Source organism: Sus scrofa, chromosome 4 (genome assembly GCF_000003025.6).
Source record: "Sus scrofa isolate TJ Tabasco breed Duroc chromosome 4, Sscrofa11.1, whole genome shotgun sequence".
NCBI lineage: Eukaryota > Metazoa > Chordata > Mammalia > Artiodactyla > Suidae > Sus > Sus scrofa.
The window spans coordinates 37,503,333-37,518,286 of NC_010446.5; the positions used below are offsets into that span (position 1 = coordinate 37,503,333).

At 35.1% G+C, this 14,954-nt stretch overlaps 1 protein-coding gene across 15 annotated transcripts in view; it reads right to left on the reverse strand.

Moving 5' to 3' along the window:
- The window catches only part of VPS13B (vacuolar protein sorting 13 homolog B), a 735,231-nt gene that overhangs the window by 417,404 nt on the left and 302,873 nt on the right, over positions 1–14,954 (reverse strand). Inside the window, exon 22 of one of the 15 annotated variants that reach the window (XM_021090615.1) lies at positions 9,289–9,390. The exons of the other annotated variants lie outside the window; for them this stretch is intronic. Within the exon in view, the coding sequence (XP_020946274.1) occupies positions 9,371–9,390 (20 nt within the window). The 3' untranslated portion in view covers positions 9,289–9,370. Of the gene's footprint in view, positions 1–9,288; positions 9,391–14,954 lie in introns of those variants that run through there. 15 annotated transcript variants of the gene reach the window in all.

Consider the following 14,954-nt stretch of genomic DNA (forward strand, 5'->3'; position numbering starts at 1 on the left):
TAAGAATAAGAATAGCTATTGTTATTGAATGGAAAGGTACCTTATGGTTTCACATAAATATATAAAAATATTTCTTTTTTAAAATTGAAACTTCTATATGAGGTATTAGAATATATTAGATCATTTTATCTTATAGAATTACTGATTTTTATAATTATTCAAAAATAAGCAAAACTAATCTGTTAAAAGTCAGAAGAGTGCTGACTCTTGTCAAGGATTGATGATTGGTAGGTAGGTTTGAGGATCAATCTTCTATTTATTGAATATATGGATTGTTCACTTTGTGAAAATTAATTGTGACCTACCAATCTGTCCATTTCTCAGTGTGAATTTAATACATCAATAAAAATCTTACTTGAAGAAAAAATTCAACTACAACGCATTTGCTTTTTCCAAAATTAATAGGAAATTTGTCTTCCCATATGTGAATTTTCCTGAAAACAAAAGCTTATAGTGTCTCTCAATTTTAAAAACTGATTTTGATGATAACCAAAAGAAGCATATGACCACATAAAAGGCAGATGTACATTATTAAAAATTTTATTCACCTAAAATAAATGATAGAACTTCAACAATTTTTACCATGTAAATTTCAGAAATTAATAATTTATAACATTATATCTAAACAGATCATATATATATTTATATAATATATATTTATGTTAATGCAAACATATAATTTATAGGTGCTATTTTAAATGTCATGAAATAAATAAATCAAATCTTGCTTTTTGAGACTTCTACAAAGTTAAGTTGTGGATCATAGGATGATCTCCAAAGTAAGTGCTGCCATATCATCACTATAAGATAACTGCTATACCAACTCATACTTTTCCTCCCCCCTGACTTGGTTCACATACATGCATTTATGGTAGATTTACAATATCTTAAGTGTATGGAGCATAAACCTTTTATCCTTGTATCTTACTGTCTACTACATTATACATATTAAATTTTAGATGGTTGTTAAAAAATAAAAAAATAAAAAAAAAAACATTTTGAGAGAGATCCATGGAGCTGGGGAACAGAGCATTCAAGGCAGATAGAACAATGCAAAAAGATCCGAGTTGGGAGTGTCCTTAGGATATTCAAGAAACAGTATAAAAGCAAGGATGGCTAGAATGGATTAAGAGTAAGAGACATAGGAAATGAGGTCAAAGGAACCAAATCATACAGGGCTTATGTAAGGAGGCTGGATTTTACTTTGAGGAAGCCAGGATATGATGACAGATTCTAAAAACAGTTAATGAAATTAATCGATATGTTTCAAAAGAACTTCTCCAGCTACTGTGCAGAAAACTGACTACATAGATCAAGTATTAAAACAGGAAGACAAGTTGTGATAGTAAGAAATGGTAGAATTCTTCATCCATTTCAAAGCTATAGCCAAAAGGATTTACTAATGGACTAGCAGTATAGGAAGAGAGAAAAGCAAAGCAAAGATGACTCCAAGGTTTTACATCTGAAACTGGAAGAATGGAACTCTAGGAGGAGGAGAACTGAGAGGAAAAGAAATTTAGTTTTAGACCTGTCAGGTTGACATTTCCATTACAGGTGTAAATGAAGTTATCAACATGACAAATAGATAAACAACTACAAAAGGTGGAAAAGAATGCAATTTATAGAAAAATGTAATTTGGCCAATAAACTTCTTAAGAGATGATCAATTTGGCTAATAAACTTCTTAAGAGATGATCAATTTTGCTAACAAAGAAATAATAATTACAACAACAATCAGAAATCCTTCCTAAGTGTACATTGGCAAAAATTTTAAAGAGTTAATTTATATTTTTAAAAAGTTGACACTGTTTGAGCCCCTTGACAGAAGTTTCATATACTGGGAATATAAATAAGTATAGTGTATAGCATGGGGATTACAAGCAAGGACATTTTTTATCTATCAAAATTTAAACATACAAGTTTTTCTACAATATAATAGCATTTTTAAGAATTTAGGTTACAGAAATACTAAAAAATCTAAGAGTACATGCATATCAACAATTTATAAAAGATGTTTAGTATTAGCCATATTATTTGAAATAGCAAAACAGAGGGAGGTAAGGTAAGAGAGGAAGGGAAGAAAGAAAAAAGAAAATGTTAAGCAACTTAACTGTCCATCAAAAAAGTAATGGTTGGGCGTTCCCGTGGTAGCTCAGTGGTTAACGAATCCGACTAGGAACCATGAGGTTGCGGGTTCAATCCCTGGCCTCGCTGGGTGGGTTAAGGATCTGGTGTTGCCGTGAGCTGTGGTGTAGGTCGCAGACGAGGCTCGGATCCTGCGTTGCTGTGGCTGTGGTGTAGGCCGGCAGCTACAGCTCCGATTAGACCCCTAGCCTGGGAACCTCCATATGCTGTGGGAGCAGCCCTAGAAAAGGCAAAAGACAAAAAAAAAAAAAAAAAAAAAAAGGTTAAATTAACTATGGAATAGCTGCAATAAAGATTATAGTTCAATCATTTAAAAATGAAAAAGTTAAAAGTATGACAGTAATTTTAAATATATATTTGTATACACACACACACACACACACACATATACACACTTTGTTTTGTCTCTTTAGGGCCACACCAGCGGCATATGGAGGTTCCCAGGCTAGGGGTCTAATTGGAGCTGTAGCCACTGGCCTACATCACAGCCACAGCAACACCATATCCGAGCCGCGTCTGCGACCTACACCACAGCTCACAGCAATGCCAGATCCTTAACCCACTGAGAGAGGCCAGGGATTGAACCTGCGACCTGTCCTCATGGATACTAGTCAGATTCCTTTCTGCTGAGCTACCAACGGCAACTCCAGGAATTATATTTTTGAGAGCACGTTAAGTGAAAAAAATACATATGTCTCGTATAATCCAAATAGGTTTTCAAAACTGTGTGAGCTTGACCATGTATTTGTCTATCTCATACAAAGAAAAAGTTATACAAGGGTAAATAACAAACACACGTTAACTCTGAGGACAGTAAAATGGAACTGATGAGGGGTAAGGGGGGGGAGGTATTTGACTTCTTATTCTGTATGTTTTAAAATTAATGTTTTACGATAATGAATCACCCATTATAATTTTTAAAGTAAGACACACCTTAATTTACTTTGCACTAACTTGGGGTTTGTTGCTATTCTTTTATATTTTAGCAGTTATGGGAAGAAAATGGTTACATAAACTTACTATATAATTCTGCCAATTTAAATAACTAACTTAAATGTAGACCAACCACATAAAAACTTGAACACAGATGTTTATAAAAGCTTTATTCATAATTGCCAAAACTTGGAAGCAACCAAGATGTCATTCAGTAGGTGAACTGCTAGATAAAGTGTGGTACATCTAGAAGATGGAGTATTATTCATCACTTAATATAAATGAGCTATCAATCCATAAAAACACATGGAAGAAATTTAAATGCATATTACTCAGTAAAAGAAGCCAGTCTTCAAAGGCTATATACTGTATGATTCCAACTATATATGACATTCTGGAAAAGGCAAAACTGTGGAGACAATTAAAGATCAGTATAGGAGTTAGGAAGGAGAAGGGAGGAGCAACAGGCAAAGCACAGAGAATTTTTAGGTCAGTGAAACTCTTCTGTATTCACTGTAATGGAGGATACATGTTATCATACATTTGTCCAAACCGAAAGAATGTAGAACACTGTGAGCAAACCATGAGAATCATGGATGTGTCAACATAAATTCATCAGTTTTAACAATGTAGCGCCTTGGTGAAGGATTTTGATAATGAGGAAGACTATGTATGTGTACGGGCAGAGGATAAGTGGGAAATCTCTGTACCCTCCCCTCAATTTTAATGTGAGCCTAGAATAGCTCTTAAAAATAAATAATTTTTTTAAAAATGCAGATCACATTTTAAAACTCTTTGAAACCATGACCATCAAAGGTTTCTACAAAAGATGCTTTTGGTCAAATTTTTAAAATCTACTGATACAGAATATTAGTGTTGTATAAATAACATTATCACAATTTGAAAATAAATCCATCTAATAAATGCTAATATTATCAAGGAGACTAGGCACCATTACTTGACTGTTAACTGTTCAAGCAATTACTAACCAAAACAGCCATGTTTATTGTAAATGTTGTATTCTCTGATGGAATGATTTAAGAAGTTAAAGGAGGCCTTGAAATCTATATGTGGCTTAAAAGTGCTTTCTAAAAAACTACAAAAAGCATCTATCTTTCTCATTAAATTCTCATTAAATAGCATGATTTGGCTATCAGAAGTGTAAAGGCACACTATTTTGGATATACTAATTTTCAATCCATCACAGGGAGACAGGTTTGTTTTTAAAAAAAAGATATTTTTTCCTAATTATGTATATATTACAGGTAGGACATGTATAACTTTATAAAACTCTGCCAATTCTGATACATACTTTATTTAACCAAAACCTCTGTAATATCTACTACATGCCAGGTACTGCTATAAATGCTTCACAAATATTCATCAGTTTAAACCTCCTAACAATCCCATGAAGAAGACACTAATATTTACTGGAAATGGCTAAGTAACTTACCCTGAGTCACTCAGCTGAAAAGTGACAGAACAGAGATACGAATCCAGGCAGTCTAACTCCAGAGTCTAGGCTTTTTAACTATTATGCTATGGTGCCTCTTCTGTTTTTCAAACCTTGTGCAATGACTTCTAGTTCTACTGAATATGTGTTAATGTATATTTCTACTTAGGATCTTGGTACTAAAAATAGTTCAGAATACACCATAGATTAGCTCATTTTTCCTGGAGCTACATAAAACCTACATTTAAGATGGTAGCCTGATTATCTATTATACTACCTGTTTTCAACAATAAATAAGGTAATTTTGAGACTCAAACTTTATTGGTTAAAATAATCATTTCTTAGGCAAGTACCACTCAACTTGGTACAATTCCAGTATCCATGGAAAAAGTCACTTAGAGTCAACTTAGGGTTTCAGTTGTACCAGGTATTACACAGCTTGGGGAAAACAATTTAATCTAAGTGTCAGGAGTTAATAATACTTATATCTAATGTCAAGAACATTATTTATATTAAATGTTGTATATTTAAAAGTTCTTTAAAGTACTTTAAATATAAAGAATAATGATAATTAAAAATTAACTGCTCATAACAGAGAGAAAAGATCTTGAAGGTTACCAGATCTGAAACACAGTTAGCCTTCTTTTCTATCACAATCAACCGACTGTTTCAGTTCTACCTTAAATACCATTTCCTCAGAGAAATGGTCACTGAATTCCCTAATTTAGATCTGGTCCTCCCTCTATAATTTCATAAAATTCTGACACAATTCTGCATAATATATTCAATTCTTCATGGTATTAAACATTTGAATATTTGTCTCTATGAGAGTAGTAGAGCAGAGTAACATGGCATAGCAATAAATGGGAATAGTTAATGGGTGAACATCGAAGATACATTCTGGTTTGTTTGTTTTGTTTTGTTTTTACTTTTTAGGGCCGCACTAGCAGCATATGGAGGTTCCTAGGCTAGGGGTCTAATCGGAGCTACAGCCACCAGCCCACACCACAGCCACAGCCACAGCCACAGCAATGCCAAATCTAAGCCTCATCTACGACCTACACCACAGCTCACAGCAACACTGGATCCTTAACCCATTGAGTAAGGCCAGGGATCGAGCCTGCATCCTCACGAATCCTAGTTGGGTTTGTTAACCACTGAGCCATGACAGGAACTACTTTGTTTTTCTTTTTGAAGATACATTCTGGATTCTGCCCTCTACCAACCTTACTCTTCCAATGTGAAATAATCTTTATTATATATTAACATAACACCAGTTAAATAAAATTGGCTTAAAAAGCACCAAGCTAGAAACTCCAAGCCACAAAATTAAATAACTGTATTTTTTGCCTTTTTATATCAATCAGTGATTTATATCAGAACATTCCTTTACTTCCGAATGGCTGAACTGGAACCTGGTAACAATTACTCAAAGTCAGTGTGTCTTTAAAAACCTCTGTTCTTATTTTGAAGAGTTGAGTAATGATGTCAATGGTTAAATGGTAATTCTAAGTATGCTGTAGTATGTATAAAACAATGGCACCAAATAATAACATTTGACACAAAATGGCTTATGTTCTTGAAGTTCAAAATTCTCATAATAACAAGGTTACTTCCTGTTACCAAAGAGTCAAAAAAACCTATATATTGTCACAGTATATACTGTTCAGTAATAAGCCCTCTGTTTCAAGTTTTTACCACCTGCTGTGTAAAAGTCTTAGAGAGGTGCTATCACAAAAGTAGGCCAACTTCAGTACTTGGTCAATAAGCGAAGATGACATCTAATAGGAAAGCAACAAAAAAAATTCTTAGAGCAATTTTTCATTTACAACATAAGAGTCTAACCACCAATTTGTACGTTTATGTACTCTATTCAGTATAATGCTAATACCAAGACAGTACTCATTTCACTGAAAGGACAATCCATGTCCTTTATATATTTCAGGTAGCACCCTCAAATAACATAGGGCCTTGCTCAGGAAACATTTAGCTGAATCAAGCAATCACTAATGCTTAAAAAAAGAAAAAAAAATCTTACGCATACCTTCTTTAATAGCACATTGACATTTTTGCCAAAAAATACATCTTTGTGTAAGGCACATATTGATGATTTACAGTTTGATTTTTATTCAAATCATTACCAAGAGGAACTGTGTCAATCTTTAATTTCTCCTTTATGTTCATGAGAAATCAAGTTGTTCAGCAACGTACTCATACCCAAAACAAAACACTGTCAGGAGGCAGCTGCCTTAACTGCACTTGTATCCTAAAGGAAACTTAAAAGATAAAAATAAAATCCTTCTGAGAATAAGCCTTGTGAACTCAGGCTGTAGATTACCCTGAAGAGGCAGCATACTTTAATCAGTCACAGGCAAAGAGACTTGACAACACCAAAAAGAGCTAGTAAGGGAAACCGAGGCTTACTAAGAGATAAAGAAGGTAGAGTTGTAAGCTTGAGAAAGAGAAATGTTTCAGTAGGACCTGAAGCAGGGCTATAATTTCATTACAATTTTTCAGATGCTAAAGACTGAGTAGAGAACACCAGGCTGTACAGAAGAGCATGCTTTCTAAGTTTTTGTGAAGAGGTTTTTGTGCAAAGTCACTGAGATTTTATGGTTGTTTTTTAGAATTGGACAACACTGACTAAAGGATCTATTAGAGGAATCTGCAACTGTTGTTCATTTCATCATCTTTGACATGAACTTCCTTCCTTATGGACATGACTGTCTCTTTCTGTGTGTCTTTACCACCACACTGGCAGCTCTTTCAAGGTTTCCTTGCTAGTTCATTTTTCAGACCTCTAAAATGCTAGAAGCTTCAAGGATTCAGTAGCTGGGCTATTTCTCTTCTCTTATATAAACCTCTCTTCTTAAATGATCTCACTCTATTTCAAGGCTTTGAGTATCCTCTTCAAAGTGACAATTCCCAGGCAGATTCTGCAGACTCTCTAAAGGTCCAGACCATTTTTTTTTTATTTTTAAAAATTAAAAAAATTAATTTTATTGGAGTATAGTTGATTTACATTTTTGTATTAGTTTCAGGTGTACAGCAAAATGAATCAGTTGTACATATAAATAGAGCCATTCTTTTTTTCCATATGGGTTATTATAAACCATAGAGTAGATTTTCCTGTGCTATACAGTAGGTTCTTGGTAGTCATCTATTTTATACAGTAGTATGTATAGGTTTTTCCCACCTTCTCAATTCTTCCCTCCCCTCCCCCAGACTATTTATCCAACTGTCTACTCAATGTCTCCATTTAATAGGAATTTCAAACTTAACATGGCCAAAGCAAAACTCTTGAGTATCCTTCAGCCCCATACCTTGCCTTTTATATCCTTTCAAGTCTCAGTACATAGCAAATCCACATTTTCAATTGCTCAGATGAAAACAAACAAATAAACCGACACTTCTCTCTCTCACCACACATCCAGAAAGCCAGCAAAATTTTATTGGCTGTATCCCCAAAAGTACCAAGAATATGACCTATGTCCTCTAGTGATACTATCCTGGTCCATGCCACCACGATTACAGAGATATATTATGGCAAAAGCTACCTGGCAACTGGTCTACCTGTTTCTATGCTTTTCTCCGTAGAGTCTATTCTCAACATGGCATCCAGAGTGATAAATGCTATTAAAACAGCCCCCAAAGGCCATATCACTCCTCTGATCACGGCCTTTCTACGGCATTCAACCTTAATTTTATTAGCCAAAGTCCTTACTACAGTTTATAAACCCCTACAGAATATGGCTTCCCCACTGTCTTTCTGACTACTCCTCCTATCCCCCTTTCCAGTGTCTTTCTGTGCCAGCCAGGTTGTCCTCTGTTGCTGTTCCTTGAAGGCAAGAATACTGGCAAAAATACTGGGTTGAAGAATAGAGCAGAAGAGAAATCACTCACTCTCAATTCTCCATTTCCGTAATCTACAGAAGATCTATCAAAATTGAAGGAATTTCAGTACAGTAGGAATAAAGGCAGACAGATGCTGATTTGTGAATCTTATTATATTGCTATTCTTCTGTTCCACTGCTGTGGCTTGGAAAACAGTTGAAAGTGAGATAAAGGAAAATGTTATCCTCTTCCAAGACTTATGAGCTACGGAAAAGTTGCTCAGTTCAGTTCAATAAGCATTACTGAATGCCTACTTCTGCTAGGACCTTGGGAAACAAAGATGTATGAGACTGGGATTATGCCTTTGAGGAGCTTACATGGGAAAGAATGGGTAAGAAACTTTGTAAATGGATAGCTGGCACAGACCTACTTTAGAAAAATTTACCTTAATGTAAAAAGTTTAATAATTATGGAAGCATTATCTTATAATGACCTTTCACTCTTTCCTACACCACATGTGTATAGCTATGGAAAAGAAGCTATTATTCATTCACAATCCTAATAAAGACTTTGATGTCACTGGAAAGAAACATGAATACTTTTACAAAAAGTAAGAAAAAAAGGCAGCTTCTGTTATGGTGCAGTGGAAACAAATCCGACTAGTACCCATGAGGATGTGGGTTGGTGTTCTGGCATTACAGTGAGCTGTGGATTTGCAGATGTGGCTCAAATCCCACATGGCTATGGTTGTGGTGTAGGCTAACAGCTGTAGCTCTGATTGGACCCCTGCCTGGGAACTTCCATATGCCACAGATGCAGCCCTAAAAAACAGAAAACAAAAAACAAACAAAAAAGGTCAATTTTCACATTCAACAAAAATCTATACATTTATACTTTTGTCCTCCAATTCCATGGCTACCAACCTGCTAAAAATCTTCATCACTATAAAGTAGGATAACTCAAACTTCTGCAAAGGGTCTTTCTCCTTCAGATCCACCATGAAGACTACTCCCAACTATAGGATCCTATTCAAAAATGAACAGCATGTAATATAGAAAACCCAAGTCCCTATCTGATTTTCAAAGCTCTGTATAAGCTGGTCTTGCCTTTCTGAATCTGTTCAACTTTATTTTCCTATACTTCCATAGAGTCTTGCCTCCAATTCAAAGTCTTTCCCATGTTATTCCTATTCAAGTGTACTGCAACCTCTTGACTACATGAATCCCATATATTTAAGACTGACTTCAAGTTGTACCTCTTAAAACTTTTCCATTCCTAAAATCTATATTAATGCCTCCTTTCTCTAATTTTCCCTCAGTTCTATAAAGCCTAGCACATTACATATTCCCTTTTTTCTTTTCAGTTAGAACCTAAAGTTCATCAGAACAGATGTCATGTCATATACTACTTCCAACTTCCTAAAGCACTTAGCACAGACTTAAGAACACTGAAAGAACTCAAAGTTATATATACTGATTATCTGTCTCAAGATAAAATTTACCTCAATATCTTGGATTGTACCTGGACAATTATCATTGTTCAACATTTTTAAATATACTTAAATTTCTGATGTATCAGGAAAACCCTGAAAGATTATGTGTACCAATTTAAAATGGACAAACTAGAATTTTTTCCTAAATATTGATAAATATCCCTGGGAAATCTAGGAACAGATTTGAAAAGTTACAAGACATCAATTTAAATCAATTAAAAAACATAAGATAAATAAGGAATATGATTATTAAGCCCCTAAATAAAAATAACAGAAGAAAAACAACTTACTTACTCATACAACAATATTTACTCAATTCGCTCAATGCTAGAAATAGATGTTAGATTGTAAGAATACAAAAGTAAACAAGTCAGATATGGCCCTTGACTTACATTTTAGATGAAGAGACAGAAAAAGGAACACAAAACTATGACAAGCCTTATAAGGACAGGAAAAATGGGCTAAGGTAGTGAATCTTGGGGCAATGGCACACACCTATTTTAGACTAACTATGAAAGGTTTCTCTGTTGAGAGGATGACACTTAAAAACAGAATATGCAAAAGAACCTAGGCAAGAAAAAGCATGCAGTGTTTGAAGAAATGAAAGAGGACCAATGTAATGAGAATGACAAAAGTGGAATTGAAGAAACTGACAAAGGCTAGATCAGGTCAAATTTTGTAAACCTTGGTAAGGATTTTTATCTTAAATACAATAAGAAGTCACAAATGAATTTCAATCAAGGAGTAAAATGATCCTCTTGAAATCATTAATGAATCTTGCTGTTATCTAGACAATGGATAAGATAACCTGGAAATGACATCAGTGAGACTAATTAGGATACCTTTATGTTATTCTTGACAAGAAATATACAGTTCTGACGAGGGAAGAGGTATGCAAACAGACTGAAACAAAAAGACTCAAGATAATCTTTTTCAATATTACTTTGTCTTTTTGGGGTCTCTTGTGTCTCCATACAAATTTTAAAATATTCTGTTCCTAGCAACAACAACAACAACAACAACAAAAAGACAAAAAAAAAAAAAAAAATGGAGTTCCCGTCGTGGCGCAGTGGTTAACGAATCCGACTAGGAACCATGAGGTTGCGGGTTCGGTCCCTGCCCTTGCTCAGTGGGTTAACGATCCGGCGTTGCCGTGAGCTGTGGTGTAGGTTGCAGATGCGGCTCGGATCCCGCCTTGCTGTGGCTCTGGTGTAGGCCGGTGGCTACAGCTCCGATTCAACCCCTAGCCTGGGAACCTCCATATGCCGCGGGAGCGGCCCAAGAAATAGCAACAACAACAACAACAACAAAAAGACAAAAAGACAAAAATAAATAAATAAATAAATAAATAAAATAAAATATTCTGTTCCAGTTCTGTGAAGAATGTCTTTGGTAATTTGATAGGGATTGCATTGAATCTGTAGAATTTCTTGGGTAGCATAGTCATTTTGACAATAATGATTTTTCCAATCCAAGAGCATCTTCCCATCTCTTTCTGTCCTCTTCTATTTCTTTCATCCATGTCTTATAGTTTACAGAGTATAGGTCTTTTGTCTCTTTAGGTAGGTTTATTCTTAGGTATTTTATTCTTTTTGATGTGATTGTAAATGGGATGGTTTCTCCGATTTCTCTTTCTGATCCTTCATTATTAGTATATAGACATGCAATTGATTAATGTGCATTAATTTTGTAGCCTGCAATTTTGCCAAATTCAGTGATGAGTTCTAACAGTTTTCTGGTGCTGTCTTTAGGCTTTTCTAGGTATAGTATCATGGCATCTGCAAACAGTGATAGTTTTACTTCTTCTTTTCCAATATGGAGTCCTTTTAGTTCTTTTTCTTCTCTGATTGCTATAGCTAGGACTTCCAAAATTAAGTTGAATAATAGTGGTGAAAGTGGACATCCTTGTCTTGTTCTTGATCTTAGTGGAAATGTTTTCAATTTTTCACCATTGAGAATGATGTTAGCTGTGGTTTTTTCATATATGGTTTTTATTATGTTGAGGTAGGTTCCCTTTAAGCCCTGTCTCTGGAGAGCTTTTATCAGAAACGGGTGTTGAATTTTCTCAAAAGCCTTTACTGCATCTATTAAGATGATCATATGGTTTTTATTTTTCAGTTTGTTGATGTGGTGTATCACATTAATAGATTTGTGGATACTAAAGAATCCTTGCATCCCTGGGATAAATCCCACTTGCTCATGAGGTACAATCCTTTTAAATGTATATTTGGATCTGGATTGCTTGTATTTTGTTGAGGATTTTTGCATATATGTTCATCAGTGATACTGGCCTGTAATTTTCGTTTTTTGTGGTATCTTTGTCTGATTTAGACAATACGACAAAGCTAGAGTCATCAAAACAATATGGTACTGGCACAAAAACAGAAACATAGATCAATGGAACAGAAGAGACAGCCTCGAAACAAACCAAAGCATCTATAATCAACTAATCTATGACAAAGGAGGAAAGAACATACAGCAGAAGAAAGATAGCCTCTTCAATAAATGGTGCTAGGAAAACTGGAAAGAAAGAAGCTACAAGTAAAAGAATGACAGTAGAACACTATCTAACACCATGGGTTAAAGACCTAAACATAAGGCAAGATACCATAGGCAGAATGCTCTGTGACATAAATCAAAGCAACAGCTTGTGTGATCCACCTCTTAGAATAATGACAATAAAGACACAAATAAACCAATGACACCTAATTAAACTCAAAACCTTTTGCACAGCAAAGGAAACCATTAAAAAAACTAAGACAGCTCACAGAATGGGAGAAAATCTCTGCCAACAATGTAACAGACAAGAGCCTAATCTGCAGAATATACAAACAACTCATGCAACTCAACAACATCAACAAAAAAACCCAAAGTGAAAAACGGGCAGAAGACCTAAATAGACATTCTCCAGAGAAGAAATATGAATGGCCAATAGGCATATGAAAAAATGCTCAACATCACTAACTTTTAGAGAAATGCAAATCAAAACTCAATGAGGTTCTGCCTCGCACCAGAATGGCCATCATTAACACATCAACAAATAACAAACGCTGGAGAGAGTATGGCAAAAAAGGCACACTCCTATACTGTTGGCGGGAATGTAAACTGGTACAACCACTATGGAGAACAGTATGAAGGTACCTCAGAAAACTAAATACAGAACTACCATATGACCCAGCAATCCAACTGCTAGGCATTTGTCTGGACAAAATTTTCACTAAAAAAGATACATGCACCCCTATTTTCAATGCAACATTATTCACAGTAGCCAAGACATGGAAGTGACTTAAATGTCCACTGACAGATGAATAGATTAGGAAGATGTGGTATATATATATATATATATATATATACAATGGAATATTACTCAGCCATAAAAAGACAAACTAATAGCATTTGTAGCAACATGGATGGAACTAGAAATTTTCATATTAAGTAAAGTAAGCCAGAAAGAAAAAGACAAACACCATAACACATCACTTATTTGTGGAATCTAAAATATGGAACAGATGATCCTATCTAAAAATCTGAAACAGATCATGGCCAAGGAGAGCAGACTTGGAGTTCCCAGAGGGCAAAGGGGAGGGCGTGGGATGGATGAATATTTTGGAGTTTTTTTGGATGCAAACTGTTATATTTGGAATGCATGGGCAATGGGGCCCTACTGTACAGCATAAGGAAATGCGTGTGATTGGGTCACTGTGCTGTACAACAGAACTTAAAGAAACACCGTAAATCAACTATAATTTAAAAAAAGAGAGAGAGAGAGAGACTCAAGATATAACTTGGAGGTAGAACAGACAGGAGGAGAAGGCACTAAGGATGAATCCTAGTTTTCAGCCTCGAGCAACATGGTCAATGGTGTTAGGGGAGAGGAATGTAGTTGTACAGATTTGAAAGACAAGAGGCTTTAGGAGCCTGTAAGATACCTCAACAGAGATGTCAAGGCAACTAAATGTGAGATACCTTCAAAAAACAAATAAGAAGAAAAAAAAGAGGAAGGAAAAAACAGAAAAGAAAAAGGCTGGTATAATAAAGAAAGTCAATTAAGACAAGTGTAAAATAAAAACATCATCAGTGTGAAATGTTATTATGTAGGCATGAATGGAAGTACTGGGTTTTAAGGCAGCTTTAAGATAATTATGATCAAATACAGAGTTCCCCTCATGGCTCAGTGGTTAACAAACTGACTAGGAACCATGAGGTTGAGGGTTTGATCCCTGGCCTCACTCAGTGAGTTAAGGATCCGGGGTTGCCGTGAGCTGTGGTGTAGGTTGCAGACGGGACTCGGATCCCGCATTGCTATGGTGGTGGTATAGGCCGGCAGCTACAGCTCCAATTAGACCCCTAGCCTAGGAACCTCCATATGCCACGAGTGCAGCCCTGGAAATGACCAAAAAAAAAAAAAAAAAAAAAAAAAAAAAAGATTATTATCAAATAAAAGAAAAAATAAAATTGCACTGCAGGGTCAGAAACTAACAGATAAAATAAGCTTCACCTTGCTTGATGCCTAGAGCTCTCCTTTTAAAACACAAACATGAAAGATGTGGTCTTTACTTCTCATCTGAATTATAATTTACCATTTCATAGAACTTTCATATATCTTATTATATTTAAGTCGTATAACAAAACAAATCTGTGAGACAGTTCAGTATGCTTATTACAATTTTATAAATTAAAAAATGTGGCTTTCTGAGGTTAGTGTGAAATGAGAGGGGGGACTAGCTCAAAAGATGGGTTTGTTTTTTTTTTTTTTTTTTTTGGTTGCTCTTGCTGTTCCTAGTCTACCGGTTTTTCTACTATACCATCCCAATTCTTGATTTGTATTTTACACTGATCATGATTTTTGGCAACTCTGGTAATACAAATTTAAATAATTTGAAAAGTGACTTTTACATCATAATACTATTTTTAAATTTCTGGAGTTCGGATAATACATAAAGCTTTAAGTAACTTGCCATAAAAACAGCAATAATGCCTGAGACTTTTCATCAAAATACAACCTTCATTTGATACTATCACTCCTGAAAGCCCCATGGGAAATAATGGCTTTTGGATTCTGCAAGTCAGCGTGACATGGCATGCAAAATTGCATCT